This window comes from Pieris napi, chromosome 18 (genome assembly GCF_905475465.1).
Source record: "Pieris napi chromosome 18, ilPieNapi1.2, whole genome shotgun sequence".
NCBI lineage: Eukaryota > Metazoa > Arthropoda > Insecta > Lepidoptera > Pieridae > Pieris > Pieris napi.
In genome coordinates, this window is record NC_062251.1 from 10993908 (window position 1) to 11013914 (window position 20007).

General features: G+C 32.0%; 1 protein-coding gene and 1 pseudogene across 1 annotated transcript; both read left to right on the forward strand.

Moving 5' to 3' along the window:
* The window catches only part of LOC125058678, a 318204-nt pseudogene that overhangs the window by 275896 nt on the left and 22301 nt on the right, over window positions 1-20007 (forward strand).
* Window positions 13061-19821, forward strand: LOC125058674. Its single transcript, XM_047662791.1, has one exon. The coding sequence runs from the start codon at window positions 13921-13923 to the stop codon at window positions 19249-19251; it is 5331 nt and encodes a 1776-aa protein (XP_047518747.1). The 5' UTR covers window positions 13061-13920; the 3' UTR covers window positions 19252-19821.

The window sequence follows — 20007 nt, forward strand, 5'->3', positions numbered from 1 at the left end:
TCCTTTTGAAACAAGAATAGTATGTTTTCCTTGGAAAGTTCCTTCTCGGCATACATCTCGTCATCATTGAAATATTGTTATTAAAATGATAATATATCCTAAAATTAATAAATTTATTCTAAAGTTATGGAATCATTTTACTATTCCTGTAACTAAAGTTATTGTTCCAATTGCTCCAGTTAAAGGTCATGGACTATAATCTACTAAGTGATAAGGGTGGTTATGAAAATTTTTTGTCATTTAATTAATTAGTTTCTCTAGAATAAAGGGTTCTTAAAATTGTAATAACGTAAGATTGGATTACTGCTACAGCTCTTTCTAAAATTAATAATAAAATTTGTACAAAGATTAAAAAAAATAAAAAATAATTTCTTATAGAATTACCAGTTCTTCTTAATAAAGTTAATAATAAATGCCCAGCAATTATATTTGCTGTTAAACGAATAGCTAAAGTTCCTGGTCGAATAATATTTCTAATTGTCTCAATTAAAACTATAAATGGTATTAAAATTCTTGGGGTTCCTTGGGGAATTATATGAATAAATATATGTTTAGAATTATTAATTCACCCAAATAATATAAAGGTTATTCATAAAGATAATGATAATGTTAGAGAGATTGTTAAATGGCTAGTTCTTGTAAAAATATATGGAAAAAGTCCTAAGAAATTATTGAATAAAATGAAAGAAAATAATGAAATAAAAATTAAAGTTGATCCTTTATTTTTTTCAAAATTAAGTAAAATTTTAAATTCATTATGAAGTTTTGTAATGATAAATTTTCATATTAAAAAATGACGATTAGGAATTAATCAGAAAGAAAATGGGATAAATATTAATCCAATAAAAGTTCTTATTCAATTTAATGATAAGTTAAAAATGTTTGTTGATGGGTCAAAAATAGAAAATAAATTATTTATCATTTTCAAATTAAATAATTTTTTTTTAGATTATTTTTAATTTTAGATTTTAAGTTTAAATTACAATTAATATAATAATTTATAATATTAAATAGTAAAAAAAAAAAAAAAAAAAAAAAAAAAAAAAAAATTCAGTTGATAGGTATTATTTGAGGAATAAAAGAATATTACTAATGTAATAATTTAAGTTTGACATACTAATGTTATAAATTAACTAATTCTTTCATTAGAAGTAATTGCTAATTTACTATAAAGTGGTTTAAGAGACCAATACTTGCTTTCAGTCATCTAATGATGAATAATTATTAATTCAGTTAATAAAGTTATTTATAGAAATTCTTTCAATAACAATAGGTATAAATCTATGATTAGCCCCACAAATTTCTGAACATTGCCCAAAAAAAATTCCTGGTCGGTTAATAAAAAAATTAGTTTGATTTAAACGTCCTGGATTAGCATCAACTTTTACTCCTAAAGAAGGAATAGTTCAGGAATGAATTACATCTGTTGCTGTGACTAAAATTCGAATTTGATTATTTATTGGTAAAATAATTCGGTTATCTACATCTAATAATCGGAAATTATTTAGTTTATCTATTTCATTGATTATATAAGAATCAAATTCAATATTTTTGAAATCTGAATATTCGTAACTTCAATATCATTGATGACCAATAGATTTTAAGGTAATTAAAGGATTATTTAATTCATCAAGTAAATATAATAATCGTAAAGATGGTAATGCAATAAAAATTAAAGTAATAGCAGGTAAAATAGTTCAAATTAATTCGATTATTTGGCCTTCTAATAAAAATCGATTAATAAATTTATTAAAAAATAAATTTATTATTAAATATATTACTAAAATAGTAATTATTAATAAAATAATTAAAGTATGATCATGGAAAAAAATTATTTGTTCTATAAGGGGTGAAGCTCCATTTTGTAAATTAAAATTTGATCAGGTTGCCATTTCTAAAAAAAGGAAAACCTTTATAAATGGGGTTTAAATCCATTACATATTATCTGCCATATTAGAAATTACTTATAATTGGTAATTCGTTATAAGAATGTTCTGCTGGCGGAAGATTTTGGTATCATTCAATAGATGAAGGTATATTTAATGAAAAAATAATTATTCGGGGATTAATTATTGATTCTCAAATGATTATTATTATTATAATTGTCGCAATTAAGGAGATATAAGATCCTAAAGATGAGACAATATTTCAAGATAAATAATTATCTGGATAATCTGAGTATCGTCGAGGTATTCCTGCTAATCCTAAGAAATGTTGAGGGAAAAAAGTTAAATTTACTCCAATAAATATAACAATAAATTGAATCTTTAAGTAGTAGTTGTTTAAACTTAATCCAGTAAAAAGAGGGTATCAATGGATAAATCCTCCTAAGATAGCAAATACAGCTCCTATAGATAAAACATAGTGAAAATGAGCAACAACATAATATGTATCATGGCGAATAATATCAATTGAAGAATTAGCTAAAATTACTCCAGTTAAACCTCCAACAGTAAATAAAAATACAAATCCTAATCTTCATAATATTGAAGGTCTATAATTAATTTGAGTTCCATAAAGTGTTGCTAATCAACTAAAAATTTTAATTCCTGTAGGAACAGCAATAATTATTGTTGCAGATGTAAAATAAGCTCGGGTATCAATATCTATCCCTACTGTGAATATATGGTGAGCTCATACAATAAATCCTAAAAGACCAATTGCTATTATTGCATAAATTATCCCTAATGAACCAAAAGTTTCTTTTTTTCCTCTTTCTTGAGAAATGATATGAGAGATTATACCAAATCCTGGTAAAATTAAAATATAAACTTCTGGATGCCCAAAAAATCAAAATAGATGTTGATAAAGAATTGGATCACCTCCTCCAGCAGGATCAAAAAATGATGTATTTAAATTTCGATCTGTTAAAAGTATTGTAATTGCACCTGCAAGTACTGGTAAAGAAAGAAGTAAAAGTAAAGCAGTAATTCCTACTGATCATACAAATAATGGTATTTGATCAAAAGATATATTTCTAATACGTATATTAATAATAGTTGTAATAAAATTAATTGCTCCTAAAATTGAAGAAATTCCAGCTAAATGTAAAGAAAAAATAGCTAAATCTACTGATGAACCTCTATGAGCAATATTTGATGAGAGTGGGGGGTACACTGTTCATCCTGTTCCTGCTCCATTTTCTACGATTCTACTTGAAATAAGAAGAGTCAAAGAAGGGGGTAATAATCAAAATCTTATATTATTTATTCGGGGGAAAGCTATATCTGGAGCTCCTAGCATTAATGGGACTAATCAATTTCCAAATCCTCCAATTATAATAGGTATAACTATAAAAAAAATTATAATAAAAGCATGAGCTGTTACAATAGTATTGTAAATTTGATCATCACCAATTAAAAATCCCGGATTTCCTAATTCAGTTCGGATAAGTAAACTTAAAGATGTTCCTACTATCCCTGATCAAATTCCGAAGATAAAATATAAAGTTCCAATATCTTTATGATTAGTAGAATAAAGTCATTTTCGCTAATAAAATGGCTGAGTTATAAGCGATAAATTGTAAATTTATTAACGAGAATTTTCTCTTTTATTAAGTCTTATATTCAATTATGATATAAAATTGCAAATTTTAAGGTGGAAAAATTTCTAAGGCTTAAAGAATTTCTTTATAAATAATTTTGAAGACTATTAGTTTATTTTAACTTAAAACCTTAAAAAAATATAAAAGTATTAAGAATTAAACCTGTCATAGAAATTAAAGAGAAAAAATTAATTAAAGAAAAAAAATTATTTTTAATTTTAATTTTAAATCATTTTAATTTAAAAAAATTTAATAAAAAAGAAAGATAAATAATACGAATATAAAAAAATAATATAATTAATCTAGATATAATAAAAATAAAAGAAATAATGTATATATTATTATTTATTAAAAAATTAAGAATAATTCATTTAGGAAAAAATCCTAAAAATGGAGGTAAACCTCCTAAAGAAAAAAAATTAATTATTAAAGATATTTTAATAATTGTAATTAAATTAAAATTTATAATTTGATTAATATAAAAAATATTTAATATTGAAAATATAAAACATAAAATTAAATTTAAAAATGAATATAAAAAAAAATATATTAGTCAAATATTTTCTCTAATTATTATTCTAGCTATTAATCATGCTAAATTATTAATTGAAGAAAAAGCTATTAATTTTCGAATTGAAGTTTGATTAAAGCCACTAATAGCTCCAATTATTGCATTTAACATTATAATGATTATAATAAAATTATTATTTATATAATAAGAAAGGAGAATTATAGGGGAAATTTTTTGTCATGTTATTAAAATAAAGCAATTTATTCAAGAAAGTCCTTCTATAATATTAGGAAATCAAAAATAAAATGGAGCAGATCCTATTTTTATTAATAAAGAAGAATTAATTATAATTGAAAGAAAATTATTTATTTCAAAATTTTTGAATAAAATTATTTTTAAAAGAATAGAAAATAGAAAATTAATTGAAGCAATTGATTGGGTAAGAAAATATTTTAATGCTGCTTCTGTATTTAATAAATTTTTTGTATTAGAAATTAGGGGGATAAATCTTAACAAATTAATTTCTAGTCCTATTCAACATCCTAATCATGAATTAGATGAAATAGAAATTAAAGTTCTAAAAAATAAAATAAAAATAAAAAATATTTTATTAGAATTTGCATAAAAATAAATTTAAAATAAAAAAATTTAAAAGAAATTTAAGTTCTATTTATTTAAATATATTTTAGTGTAAGATGCACAATAATTTTTGATATTATTAGGTTTAGTTTAATTCTAAAAAATATAATAAAGGTAAAAAATTACATAATTTATCCTATCAGAATAATCCTTTTATCAGGCACTTTATTTAAGAAAAAGTATATCTTTATATTTGAGGTATGAGCCCAATAGCTTAATTTAGCTTATTCTTAATTTTTTTTATATATAAAAATTATTGAGAAAGGTTTAAAAATTAAATAAAGGTTAATTAATTATGTATATATATACGTGTGCACGTATACACGTATTTATATATATATATATTAAATATTTAATTTATTATTTTATTTATTATAAATTAAATGTTTAAATATATTATTATTATTTTTATATAATAAATTGTTAAAAAAATAAATATTATATTTATAATTTTTTATATTTATTCTTATTATTCTGTGTATGATAGTGAATTTGTATTTATATACATATTAGAAGAAAAAAAATAAAGAATTATATAAAATTTAATATAAATGTAAATATTTAATATAAAAAAAAAAAAAAAAAAATCTATGTATAAATATAAAAAAATAGATAAAAATTTATGATTTAAAAAATTTATTTTAAGTTTAATTTACATATAAATTTTAGTGTTAATTTTATTAAATTTAAATAATTTGATAATAAATTTCATAGTAATTAAAATTAAAAATTTAAGAAATTAAGATTTAGTAATATTTATATTTAAATAACAAATTTTGTGCCAGCAGTTGCGGTTATACAAAAATTTAAATAAATTTTATTAGTAAAAATAAATAATAATAAATTAAATTAAAAAAAAAATTATTAAGTGAAATTTTAATTTTAATTAAATTTAAATTAAAATTATGAATTTAAAAATTTTATAAAAAACTAGGATTAGATACCCTATTATAAAAAATTAAAATAAATTACTAAAATAGTATATAATTATTTATTGAAACTTAAATAATTTGGCGGTATTTTAGTTCATTTAGAGGAATCTGTCTAGTAATTGATAATCCACGAATAATCATATTTAATTTATAATTTTATATATCGTTGTTAAAAAAATATTTTTAAATAAAAATAATATTTTAAAATTTTAATAATAAAATTAATTCAGATCAAGATGTAGATAATAATTAAAATATAAGATGGATTACAATATAAATATATAAATGGATATTAATTTTGAAATAGTTAGTTAAAAGTGGATTTAAATGTAATTTTAAATAATTTTTTAAAATGATTAATAATTGAAATATGTACATATTGCCCGTCACTTTCATTTAAAAATTGAAATAAGTCGTAACAAAGTAGGGGTACTGGAAAGTGTTCCTAGAAAGAACAAATTAGAGCTTGTTAAAGTATTTCATTTACATTGAAAAGTTCATTTACATTTACGTTCAAAGGAACCTTTGACATTTGACTAATGACGTTATGATTTTGTTTTTTAACAACAGCTTGCAATTTTCAACTAATTTACTTACGCGTGTTATGCTAAGCGATGAAGTTTGCGCAGTTTCCTGCATGTTCCGACGGACGTTTTCTTTTATTTTAATGGAATTACTTATTCACAAAGTTCCGTTGTTAAGTTAAAGAACGGCTTGTGGATTAGTGTTTGTTACTTGTAGCCATAAAGAATTAAACAAGCTTCAATCGGCAGATAATAAAGTACATCACTGTTTTAAATCATAGGGTAAATAACTGCTCATATAATATTGTCAAAACGGCAGTGTTGGGGGCGTTGGAATCACGGCTGTGAACCAATGGACTTTCTGTCTATGTGCGCATAACACTCGCTCGAACGGAAGGAAAACCGGCATGCCATAGATCGATAAATCAATGGCGTGTCTCAGGCACAGGAGGGATCACCTACTTGCGTATTAAGAAAATACAAATCGGAGGCAAAACAAATATAATCTTTCAAATATAAAACAAGCAAGTGAAGTGAGTTGACTCTGGTTAAGGCAGCAATTCTAAAAATATTGCAATTATTTAGTTTTATCCACATCACCTTAGATCACTTGATAAAATACTTGTTATTTATATAATATAAACAGCGCATCACTGAAAAACCTATCTGAAATATATTTTCATTTTTTATTTTGTCCATCAAAGTATTGGACATCACTTATCTTTTTATCGATACCATTTCCAATAATTGGGATGGCTATAATCGTTTGTTTTTATAGATGAAATAATATGAGCAATATCTATCAAATACATATATTATTCATGCTCACATATATGACGATGCCAATCGACGTTATTTTTTATATGTTAAATATCCTAATTGATATTTATATATATTATTAAATATATTTTAGTCCGTTCTTTTAAAATATGTGCTCAATTATATCGTAGATTGATCAATTAGAATCAAATATTTCCTAGCACTCTTTCTCGATATATCAAGTCTGAATCTTAACGATGTGACACGTTGAACCAATGGTTCCTTGCTTGATATCTTCTCAGTTTATTTATATTAAAAACGAGCTGCGACTTGCTTTTTGAAAACTACTTTTAAAAAACTTAATTTAGCTTTTTTGATATTTGAATTGTTTAAGAGAATAGTATCACCCTTATAAATTGAATTTACACTTTTAAGATAATAGTAGTTTATGCAACTGTCATATAATAGAGGGTATCAAAACATGAGTGTAGTTTTTTGAAACGAGCGGCATACGAGTTTCAAAATAAGATTACACGAGTGTTTTAATACCTAATTATATGCAGTTGTATTTACTACTTTATTTAATCTCATGGCTAAATAAAATGCAATATAAAAGAAACAAAAGTATGTTATTGGTCTATTGGCCCGGAACCAGCGCGTCGCGCGCGCAGCGCGCTCATCACATATCATGTGTACTTAAATTGAATTAAAACCTCCTTGGTCGGGACACATTGTACTTTAATCATTTAAAATATTTTAAAACATTGTTTTGTAAGGAGAATTATGCTTTAATTTAATTTTTTAATTTCCTTAAAGAAGTATGTAAATAAAATATGCCTATAAAAGTCTGTATTTCATTTCATAATTAGAATATTACCATTATTAATATTGTATAAAATATTATAAACACGAATACTCTGCACACAGACCATTAGTTGAGTTTTTATATTTAAAAAATCTAATATGAAGCCATTGATGGGAGGAATATTCTAGAATTTATTCTATACATGACATTGCACACTATAGTATACTCGATTTAGACTATTGTCTGTGTTCACATAACAAATTAAACTAAGTAAATCGGCCTTTGACTTGGACAAATACGAAAGCGACTATAACATTGACTTTCACATTCATTTGGCTTTCAAGTATTCTATTTCGCTGTATTGTTTAGTATGAGGTCCTAACGTTCATTAGTATTATACTTAACTTAAATATTACCGACACAGAATCTTATGTGTAAGGCTAGGGATACACATGCCAGTAAATCGGGAAAGTAGCTGGCATGAAAGTTACTGGCATGTACGAGTAATTGGCACACTGCGGATACATTTGCAAGTAGTACTGGCATGCATACTGTGCCCTTGCATGCCAGTATTACCATCGCGTATACACAGGACAGTTCGTGAGAGTATTTCGTACCTACCTATTCTTGCGCGCTAAACATGGATAACAATCGAAGGGAATTAAACAAAATTGTGTTGTTACTAGCAATTGAATGTGTAGCTAAATTAATGAGAGATAAAAAGAAAAAACGAAGACGGGTTTGGGTAAGAGAGTCGGCTACTGGCATGCCCGTAGCTGTCGCGTCTGTTCACACGTGCCAGGTTAGCAGTCCCCCCGCGTCCCCTCCATCAACGGGCATGCAAGAAAATCAAATGTTGTGCTAGCTACTTATTATATATATTCATTTTTTCTTTTTCTACAATACTGACATGTTTTGTGCTTTTGCATACAATATTTTACACTTTGACATGCCAAGTGAATAATGTTTATATTTTTCAATTTCATTATTTTTTCCTTGCTTTAAGGTACACCTTAAAAATACATTTTGTATCCATTGTAAGTGTAAACATTATGCGGGTATATCATAAACTCTTTTGCTTGATTTATAATTTGATACATTTTAGTCTATAGTTACTTTGGGCTGGCGATCTCAGTGAGTTGTTGCCCCACATATTTTTATGGTGCCACTGGCGGTATTGTTGTGTACCGGGTTGTGCAGCTCCCTCAAAAATGGTTGAGCTGCATGAGCTATTCGGGGCATGCTAGCCGTCTGCTGGCACAGGCTTGCTCAGATCGATCTGGTTCTTTCTTCCAAAGACCAGTCCAGTAAATACTCTGCATTTGTTTACACCAACTTATTAATTTATTATTGTATTATCTGGACTATAAAAGAGACTAAGACCCCTGAGTTTGTTTCGACATTTCTTCTCAGGGCAGTCAGTTAGGAAATGTCGACTTCATCTAGTTTAGGAAGACATTGTAAAAGTGATTTATATAGTCCTACTTGCAAGAATAAACTATTTCATTTCATTTCATTTCATTTCATTTCATTTCATTACTTGCAACTAGCTAGCTTCCAGTTACAGGCATGCCAGTTAGTGAATACACATGACTGTAGCTGGCACTTGCAAGGAGCTGGTATGCTAGTGTGCAAGCTACGGGCATGTGTATCCCCAGCTTAAGGCATTTATTACTAGAAAACTGTGACTAGGACACATCTATACTGCAATGAAATGATAAGTCATAGGGCACTAGGCCCTTGTATTCGTTACTGACCCATAACGATATTTCCTTCTTGGCATTCAGTGAGTTAATTTAAATAATTATATGAAATATTAATTTATTTTTGGCGCTTAAAGAAGTCATGAAAAATAAGAAAACGGGCATGGTAATTAAAAGAAAGCTCTTCAATACTTGTATATTACCTGTAATGGATCTCAAACTTGGGCGCCTACTAAAGCGAAGCATACAAAGCTGTGTCAAAGATCGATCGAACGTTGTATGATAGGGAAGAAAAGAAAATATAAGAAAAGAAGATAACAATAAATAAACTAAAGTTTAAATGGGCGGGACACACGTCAAGAGGAACAGAAAGTAAAAAGAAGGTGCCCAACTTACAGCAAACAAAAAGAGGGAGAAAACTCAGAAGGCGGATAGACCACATTAAAGAAAAAGAAGGTGGTACATGACAGAGAGTGGCACAGGGCAGAGAGGAATAGCAGGATTTGGAGGTGGCCTTTGCCAAAAAAGGGCACACAAATACACTAGAGGATTGAAGTGGAAATGTGTTAAAATGTAAATGTATGAATTATGAGTTAAAGGCTATATATTATATTATTAGTACATATATATATACTAAAGACATTATCGTAAAAAGCGTTAATTAAAAGGTAAATTTGTTTATACGAACTAAAATATCTATATAAAAACACTTGTTTTATCGAAATCAGATATGAAGAAAACTCCTAGTGCCTACTAGTGTATTGGCCTCAGGTAGAGATCTGACATCAAATCTCTATCTGCAGAAGCATTTGTTTTTTTGATCACGTTTTTTATGCGCAAGTATTTTTATGCCTTCGTAGGGTAAGATTAAATCGAAACTTTTCAAGTCCTTTACATTTCTGAACAACACTTAGCGCTAATTCTTGACTCTAAATCTAAATATTATCCGTGCTGGTTTCCTCGGTGGTGTAAATTCTAAAAATGTATTTGCTTACTTATTGAATTTAGCATTCAGCTAGCTTTATCCTAATATGTTAAAAACGAGTCCCGGTCATAGAGTTCTTTGAACGAAGTCACAGACATACATTTTTTAATAAAACCTTGTTAAATTTTAGTCTTCATATTGCATGAAATATTTGCTCTGTACACTCTGTGGGATGCAGTTTCTCAAATTACGTAATGTGTCTGCGCTTCATTATGATGATATAAAGTGGTGGAGCTGTATGCATTCTTTATGGCGCAAAGTGTTTTCAAATTTGTATGGACAAAAACAAATTTTGGTTTATTCAACATTTTTAATATTTGTTTTTAAACAAAAATAAACGACAATACACACTTTTGTCTAGGAAAGAGATTCAGAGTTCGATCTTATAATAAGATATTTAAACAATTATTGTCTTAATTCGTTTTATGCCATATCTGGTAAAAAACATAGTAAATAAATTTCGTAGAACCAATCATGTTTTTTTAATAAATAAATGTGTTTATAAAATAAAAATAAATATTATTAAATCTTGCGACTTACGGTCTATGGACGTTAGCGACCATACCACGAAGTCTTACATAAGATGTTAAAAAAAATCATAATTTTTCATAACGGCTTTTATTTTGTGCCTAAGAACAATTATAAAGATAAAAGAAGAAAATTAGTTGCTATAAGCTTGATAGGGCAAAAGAAACTTAAGATAGATCATTTATCTTAATTAAAAGTTAATTAGATGGTGTAGTATTAGATTCTTCGAGTTCGAAGAATTATTATATAAGATTGAGATTAATAGGAATTTTGTTATTGAATAAATTGCCTTCACATGAAATGCTGAACTTTGATTAATACCAAATGTAAAATAACGTCGTCAATCAGCACGTAGCTGAGCAGCACGGCTACTCTGTAAAACTGATACCGATGCCAATTATTGACTTAATAATTAGTTAATTGTTTTAATAATAACGATATACAATGACTGTCTATGTAGTTCTAGCTTATATCTATACAGCTGATGTCGGATAACTTGGATGTCCAAGGAACGAAAACTTGATATTAAAAACTTTTATATTACGGGTAAGCCTTAAGGTTGTCAAAATAGTTTATAGATTGGTTATTATGATGTGTTCAAATCCCTCACTTGCGTAACTAATACAATATTCTAGTTAGCCACCATAGTTCCGTTTTTCAGTTGATTTTCTTTAGCTTGTTTTTCATAATAAATTTATTTGTTTATTTATTTCGTGCGTGATTTTTTTCTCTTCATTCTTGTTAGCTTAGGATCTCCGGTTAAGACAAGACTGTGGTTTTGTAAATTAAATAAAAATTACTGAACTGTAATCAACGAAGCCACGGGCATTAGTAATTATATAAGGACACGAATTTCGCCAGCGCCAAATGAATGTCGCAATAAAACCTCTTTGAATAAACATGGCTGACTCAGGACCGTGACAAATTACCACTCGCTACCAAAAGCTAAAATGATAACAATAATTGTGAATGTTTATGTATTGAAGGTAAATTAATTATTTCCGTTTTATGTTAAACGTAGAGACAATACTTTGACAGTATGTATTGAACCGTCTTCATGGCTTTGTGGTGGAAATGTCGATTTCTGGTGAAATTTACTCGTATATATATATTAGTATATTAATTAATGACATAGTATGTTGAAAACTTACCCATTGGGATAATTTACAGCACATCTGCAAAAACAAGAGCGTTAGTTTTATATTAATGTCATATGTATCAGAACTATTCAGAGCAGTGTTGTCCTAGTGGATTCAGCGTGTGACTCTCATACCTGAGGTCGTAGGTTCGATCCCCGGCTGTGCACCAATGGACTTTATTTCTATGTGCGCATTTAACATTTGCTCGAACGGTGAAGGAAAACATCGTGAAACCGACATGTCTTAGACCCAAAAAGTCGTCGGCGTGTGTCAGGCACTGGAGGCTGATCACCTACTTGCCTGTTAGTTGACAAATGATCATGAAACAGATACAGAAATCTGAGGCATAGGTTGTAGCCCCACTGATTTATTTTATCAGAACTATTCACAACCCCAATCTTAGACATCCGAGCAAATATCCGTAATAATATAATTAATCAAATATCCAATTTCATAGTCCAATTTTACCCAATTCAAATATTTACTGACGAGTCTTTCGGAAAATAGCTAAGGTTGAGTTCTATATTGAAGTAGATCGAAGGTTCTAACAAAAACTAATTAAACTGAACATCGGCATGTGTAGTCGAGTAATGAATAGTGGACCGGGAAGCCGGCCCCGGGCTGTCTTGTAAAAAACAGCTTTAATTAAAGCGATCTTTGCACAGTTCGCTAATATAAATTGAAATTGCATCCTTTATATTGTATTTATATATTTCATTTGTTAGTTTAAGGAAAGTTTACATGGTTTCATCTTACTCTTGTTAAATTTTATATTTAAATGCGTCTGTTAATAGTGCGAATGTCAATCCTGAGTACGTTTGCTCTGAAAAAACATCATTTATTCATGTCGCTAACTTAATGAACACTTATGAACGTTATTAAAAAGTTAACGCTTCTTAATTTACCAGTACCAGTTCTTAAATCAAGGGCATAGAAGGGACGAGAAGAACTGCCAATAAACTCTCCTTAATCGCCAAGGTTTTTTACATAATGTTTGTGGTTGCGCCGGATTGTTATTTTTATAATAATTTTTGATTTTAAATAATGGTTGCTCAATACATATACCCATCCTAATAATTCCTAGACGCATCTCTCATCACCCACCTATTTTGTCCCAATCCTATGTCGGTACTAGTTCCGGAACGGGCTATAGGTGGCGCGCACGACGATGAGTCTCTAATAAGAATTAATTAGTGACAATTTTGATGACCCGCGTTATGGTTGATTATTCGCCGCACGCTCGCAACGCTTCCTTTTTCTTTTAAACATTTAATTTTTTATTATAAACTTTAACTATACTTAAATTCAATTAACTTTAACTTGATTAAGTATAATTTGTGAAAGTGATTTGTTCATTGGTGTACAACAGAGGAAAGAAGCCACTAGAAGAAGCCACGAGGTTCAAGGTACTGTGCCGACATCCTTTCTTTCTTTTTCCCATTGTCCATTATTGAGCAATCATATTAGGTATCAATAAGAAAAAATACAGTCCACTATATAACCATTTCAAATATTTAGCTTATAGGTATAAAGTTTTATAAAGTAACATCCCGCGCCTCCATTAAAAGTTGGTCCTTCGAGCCGGATATATTTCTTAGCTTATAGTTTTTACCTACGCTCCGCTTATTTTCGCTTAGTATAATAATTTAGCTAAGCAATTGTAATGTTATGCTTATAACATTTCGATCATTACTTGCATCGCTTTGTTAAACGTACGCGTGACCTTGGCATAGTTTGTCGGTCACTGCAACATATTTGCACTTCAGTAAACTTTATACCTAATTATTCTTAATTGCTTTTCTATTCTATTATATTGAATAACTATAATTTTACCGCTATTTTAAATTCAAAATGCCGAAGAGTGATAAGCTTTCGGAATCTACAGATCTAGCTGTAGATATACAACTCGTATTATTAGAACAAAAACGGAATACAATATTCATTTGTTTACAAGAGGTATTTGACCTATCTAAAGATGCGGATTGTGACCCTTTGATGAGGGAAAACTTTCTCGACGCGAGTAGTAATATTGAAACGTTACGCTCAGACTTTATTAAAATCTTAGATGATTATAATAATCGCTTGTTATCTTTAAATCCTAAGGCGACTTCAGAATTTAAAAGTTTAATTGCATTCGAGCGGCTTTACAGCCGCGTCAAGCGCTTAGTTTCACTGTACAGCTGTAGTGCTAATAAAACTGATAAGGATACGCCGCGGAGGCTTAAGCCCTATTTGCCTCCTATCGAGTTGGTATCTTTTGACGGGGATGTTAAGTCTTGGCCTTTGTTCTATAATAACTTTAAGACCACCATACACGAAAATGAATCACTTACGGACGGTGAAAAGATATATTACCTATTAGGAAAACTAACAGGCAAAGCAAAATCGGCTTGCGCCGGGTTTACACCTTGCGCCTCAAATTATGAAATAATTTATAAAACACTTATTGATAAATTTGAAGACAAGCGTTATCTCGCAACCGCGTATTTAGATCAAATTTACGATTTTAAGGCGATGTCTATAGCAAACGCAAATAACCTTGAGCAATTTTTAGAAACATTTTCTTCTTCAGTTGCCGCTCTTGAGCATTTAAAGCTAGATAACCTAGCCGATTTCATATTTATGTATATGGCTTTAAAAAAAATAGATACTGAAACGGTTCGTTTATTCGAACTGTATAAACGCAGTTCGGATATACCAACATGTAGCGAGTTTATAAGTTTTATTCGCGAACACCTAAAAATATTACAACGCACTTCAGGTAAATATGATGCTAAGAAAACTTTGGATCGTAAATATGATACGACAAGCAAAATTTCAAAACCAACGCATACATACCTAAATACGGCGACTGCACCTACGCAGCCGGTGTGTTCCCTATGTAATACGCGACACGAACATTTGTATACATGCTCAACTTTTCATAACATGACCGCTAACGATCGTTTTAAATTTGTTAAGGCGAATAATCTGTGCGTGAACTGCTTAGGGAAGCACCGATTAACTGCCTGTAACTCTTCTTCACGCTGCCGCCGGTGTAATAATTTACATCACACCATGCTACACTTTGATAATAATAACAGCGCCGCGGCCACGGGCACCACGTCTGGCGACAGTACTTCACGCACTTTACCTGCTGCCACGCTGCGCAATGTCGCTTCCACTGTGCGCCTTGCCACTGCCAGCACTTCGGTTGACAGTAGTACCGCTAATAAAGGGCGAACTTCGGTGATACCCACGCAACCCCATGACGTCACATTGTGTTCCTTATCTAATTGTAATGCTTCCCGCACACCTACTACGGTGTTACTCGCTACCGCACGCGTTGTTGTTTTCGATACGCAAGGTAGGGAACATAATGTGCGCGCTTTATTGGACAGTGCCTCGCAAAGTAATTTCGCCAGTCGCAGCTTATGCCAGCGGTTGGGTTTAGAGACAAACCAGAAACCATCATGTTCAGTGGTTAAAGGGATTGGAGGCACTACTAAGCCAATTCTAAGTTCGGTTTCGGTGAAATTCTTCTCCCGCTTTGATCTCAGTGTGTGTTTTAGCATGGACTCCCTCGTAGTCGACAAGGTCACGGAGCGCTTGCCCACTGTGTCTGTGGATATTTCGTCGTTGATCAATTTTAATAATTTACCTTTAGCTGACGATACCTACGCTGCCCCTGGAGATATTGATTTGTTGATTGGAGCATCAATCTTTCCTCACCTTCTCTTATCTCGTAAAGTTCAAGGTCAGTCTGATTGTCTCTCACCGCTCGCTTTAGAGACCGTGTTAGGTTATGTTATTGTCGGCTCTGCTCCTGCTCTAGTTGATAATCACGCGTCTGTCTCATATTGTTGTGCTACAGACCCGCTTGACGCTGCTGTACGTAAATTCTGGCAGATAGAAGAAGTAAGCGCCCCGCAACTATTGAGTCCAGATGATAAGGCGTGTGAAGATATCTATAGCAGCACGACTACCCGTGATACGGATGGTCGATACATGGTCGCGCTTCCATTTAAAGGGGATGTATTTTCATTAGGTGATTCGTTTAAGAAATCTAAAAATCGCTTTCTTTGTTTAGAACGTAAAATGCAGGCATCACCTAAATTAAAGGAGGCGTATGATAACGTGATTAGTGAATATTTAAATAAGGGTTATATTTCTCCCGCTCCTCTAGACACTGAAGAAACTCGGAATTTACCCTCATATACAATACCTCACCATGGTATAATAAGAGAAGATAAACTTACTTCTAAATTACGCATCGTCCTGGACGGTAGTTCAAAGTCCAGTTCCCAAATCTCGCTTAATGACATTTTATATAATGGGCAAAATCTGCAAGGAAACTTATTTCATATTATTGTTAATTTTCGCTTATTTCGTATCGCTCTCTCCGCTGACATTCGTCAAATGTTTCTTTGCATTGGAGTTCGGCCATGTGACCGAAGGTTCCAACGCATTCTGTATCGCTTTTCGCCGCAAGAACCCTTGAAGGTTTATGAATTTAACCGCGTTTGTTTCGGACTGAAGTCTAGCCCGTTTCACGCTCTTCGTACCATAAAGCAACTAGTTTTGGATGAAGGTGCTTCTTATCCGCGAGCACAGCAAACAGTCAACACTGGTTTGTATATGGATGATTTTGTCTACAGCATTGACAACGAAGATGAGGCTATTTCCACCGCTGCGGAAGTAATCGCTTTGATGAAAGCCGGACAATTTGATCTTGTTAAATGGACAAGTAATTCACAAAGAGTCTTGGATTCTATTACGCCGTCGCATCGTCTCTCTGCTGTAAAGGAGTTTGATGACTCTGATTCGCATAAGGTACTAGGACTATGCTGGTCACCCGCAACAGATAATTTTAGTCTTAAAATCTGTACAACCGCTGAATCATGTACAAAGCGTACTATTCTGTCGTGTGTCGCTAGGATATGGGACGTCATGGGATTTGTTGCACCAGTGGTCTTATACGCAAAACTTCTCATAAAACAACTTTGGTTGTGTGAATGTGATTGGGATGATATACCACCCGACCACATCATTCAACAGTGGTCCCGTTTTAAGGAGGAACTTCCTCTTCTTGGAAAAATTAAAATTCCACGACATGTTGGCATCGCGTCCGGTGATGTTGTAACCGTTGTGGGCTTCGCGGACGCAAGTGAAAGGGCCTACGGAGGAGTTGTGTACTTTCATGTAAGAGACAGTCAAGGTCTTCGCAAAAACTCATTTAGTCTGATAAGCGCTAAATCTAAAGTGTCACCTCGTAAGGTGGTTTCGCTAGCACGTCTCGAGCTTTGTGCAATATTAGTCTTAAGCAACTTAATTGCTAATGTAATTAATGCTTGTAACAATCGCATTAATATAGATCGTGTTTTCGCATTCTCAGACTCGACTGTAGCTCTTTGTTGGGTGCATTCTTCGCCCCATCGTTGGGATACTTTCGTTGCTAATAGAGTCTCTAAGATTCAGAATGAATTTCCACCGCAAACATTTTATCACATCGCTGGCCATGAAAACCCCGCTGATTGTTTATCTCGTGGCCTTAGTCCCGCACAAATCATTGATCATCCGCTTTGGTTCTGCGGTCCTCAATGGATTCTATCAGATCCAAGTTTTTGGCCTGTTACGGATTTTAATCCATCTACTGTGTCTCAGCCTCCAGAAGTAAAGAAGCATGTAACTCTTTTCACTGCTGAAGACTGTGAAAAGGTTGAGAAAAGTTTTTTAATTACGCTTGCAAATCGTTTTTCATCATGGTCAAAGCTTTTACGCATTGTCGTTTATATCTGTCGCTTTGTTAAATTATTGCCTCGGCGTAGTACTATAATCGCAGCGGATTTAGATTACGCTGAGAATTTAATACTGAGTGACCTTCAACGGTCCCACTTCTTCAACGAAATCGCTAGCTTACGTACAGGCAAGCGATGTACCCCTGCTTTTCAGCGCCTCAAGCCATTCCTTCAGAACAAACTTCTTAGAGTCGGAGGACGGTTGAGTAACGCCGATATAAAATTTGATAGTAAGCACCCACTCATACTTCCTCGGAAAGGTCATATTTTGAATCTTATAGTGGATTACTATCACAAATTGAATTGCCATGCAGGTCCGGAGCTATTGATGTCCATACTGCGTCAAAAATATTGGATTTTGTCCGCTCGAAATTTAATTCGAAGCCGGGTTCACAAATGTTTACCCTGTTTTCGACTCCGCGCTAAACCAAATTTTCCTGAAATGGCCGATCATCGCTCCTGCCGAGTTACACCAGTCGCTAAACCCTTCGTACATACTGGCACTGATTACGCGGGTCCCTTTAAAGTGAGTAGTTCGCGTGGACGCGGAATTCGATCGTTCAAGGCATACGTATGTCTTTTTGTGTGCTTAACCACCCGCGCTGTTCACATAGAAGTTGCAGGTGATTTGAGCACAGCTAGCTTCCTTGGAGCTTTTAAGCGTTTTCTATCACGCCGTGGTCCCGTGGCTCGCGTGTACTCAGATAACGGCACTAATTACGTAGGCGCAAAGCGCACGCTTTCGGAGTTACACGACTTCTTAGTTTCAAAACACTTTAACTCTGAGTTTGGTCACGTATTAGCTGAAACTCGCATTGATTGGTCATTAAATACTCCAGCTGCTAGTCATTTTGGTGGCAATTGGGAGACCAATATTAAGAGCCTTAAAACTCATTTATACCGGGTGATAGGTGATCAAATTCTAACTTTCGAGGAGTTCAGCACTGTACTTGCACAGATCGAGGCAGTGATGAACTCGCGGCCACTGTGTCGCACGCTATCCAATGATCCATCGGAACCTCTCGCGTTAACACCCGCACACTTTTTAAACTTAACACCGCTAAAGTATCTACCAGCTAGAGAAATCGAAGAAGATAGATTACATTTGCTTTCGCGTCATGAGTTAGTTGACAAGCTAGTGCAGTCCTTCTGGAAGCGCTGGAAGTCTGATTACCTTCATACATTGCAAATGCGGAACAAGTGGAACACGCCAGCTAAGCCAATTTCTAACGGCGATGTTGTAATAGTTATTGTTGACAATGCACCGCCGCTCCACTGGCCGTTAGGAATAGTGGAGGAAGTTTTCCCTGGTTCAAACGGTGTTACACGTGTGGTCCGCGTTCGCACGGCGTCAGGTACCTATCTACGTCCTGTTGTACGTCTCTGTCCCCTACCTAGCGAATAGTTACATTTGTATAGGTCATTAGTTAGGTTAGTTAGTTTACATTTGTATAAGTCGTTAGTTAAGTTAGTTACTTTAATAAACTTTTCTTTAGATCGCTTTTCATATCGCTATTCATTTACTTTCTAGTTTTTCTTGAAGGCAACCCTTCAAACCCGGGGGAATGGTTGCGCCGGATTGTTATTTTTATAATAATTTTTGATTTTAAATAATGGTTGCTCAATACATATACCCATCCTAATAATTCCTAGACGCATCTCTCATCACCCACCTATTTTGTCCCAATCCTATGTCGGTACTAGTTCCGGAACGGGCTATAGGTGGCGCGCACGACGATGAGTCTCTAATAAGAATTAATTAGTGACAATTTTGATGACCCGCGTTATGGTTGATTATTCGCCGCACGCTCGCAACGCTTCCTTTTTCTTTTAAACATTTAATTTTTTATTATAAACTTTAACTATACTTAAATTCAATTAACTTTAACTTGATTAAGTATAATTTGTGAAAGTGATTTGTTCATTGGTGTACAACAGAGGAAAGAAGCCACTAGAAGAAGCCACGAGGTTCAAGGTACTGTGCCGACATCCTTTCTTTCTTTTTCCCATTGTCCATTATTGAGCAATCATATTAGGTATCAATAAGAAAAAATACAGTCCACTATATAACCATTTCAAATATTTAGCTTATAGGTATAAAGTTTTATAAAGTAACATCCCGCGCCTCCAGTTTGTAAGATGATCATGTAATGATGCATCA

Coding starts and splice junctions, on each gene's coding strand:
- LOC125058674 (XM_047662791.1), top strand. CDS start 13,921: ATGCCGAAGAGTGATAAGCTTTCGGAATCTACAGATCTAGCTGTAGAT.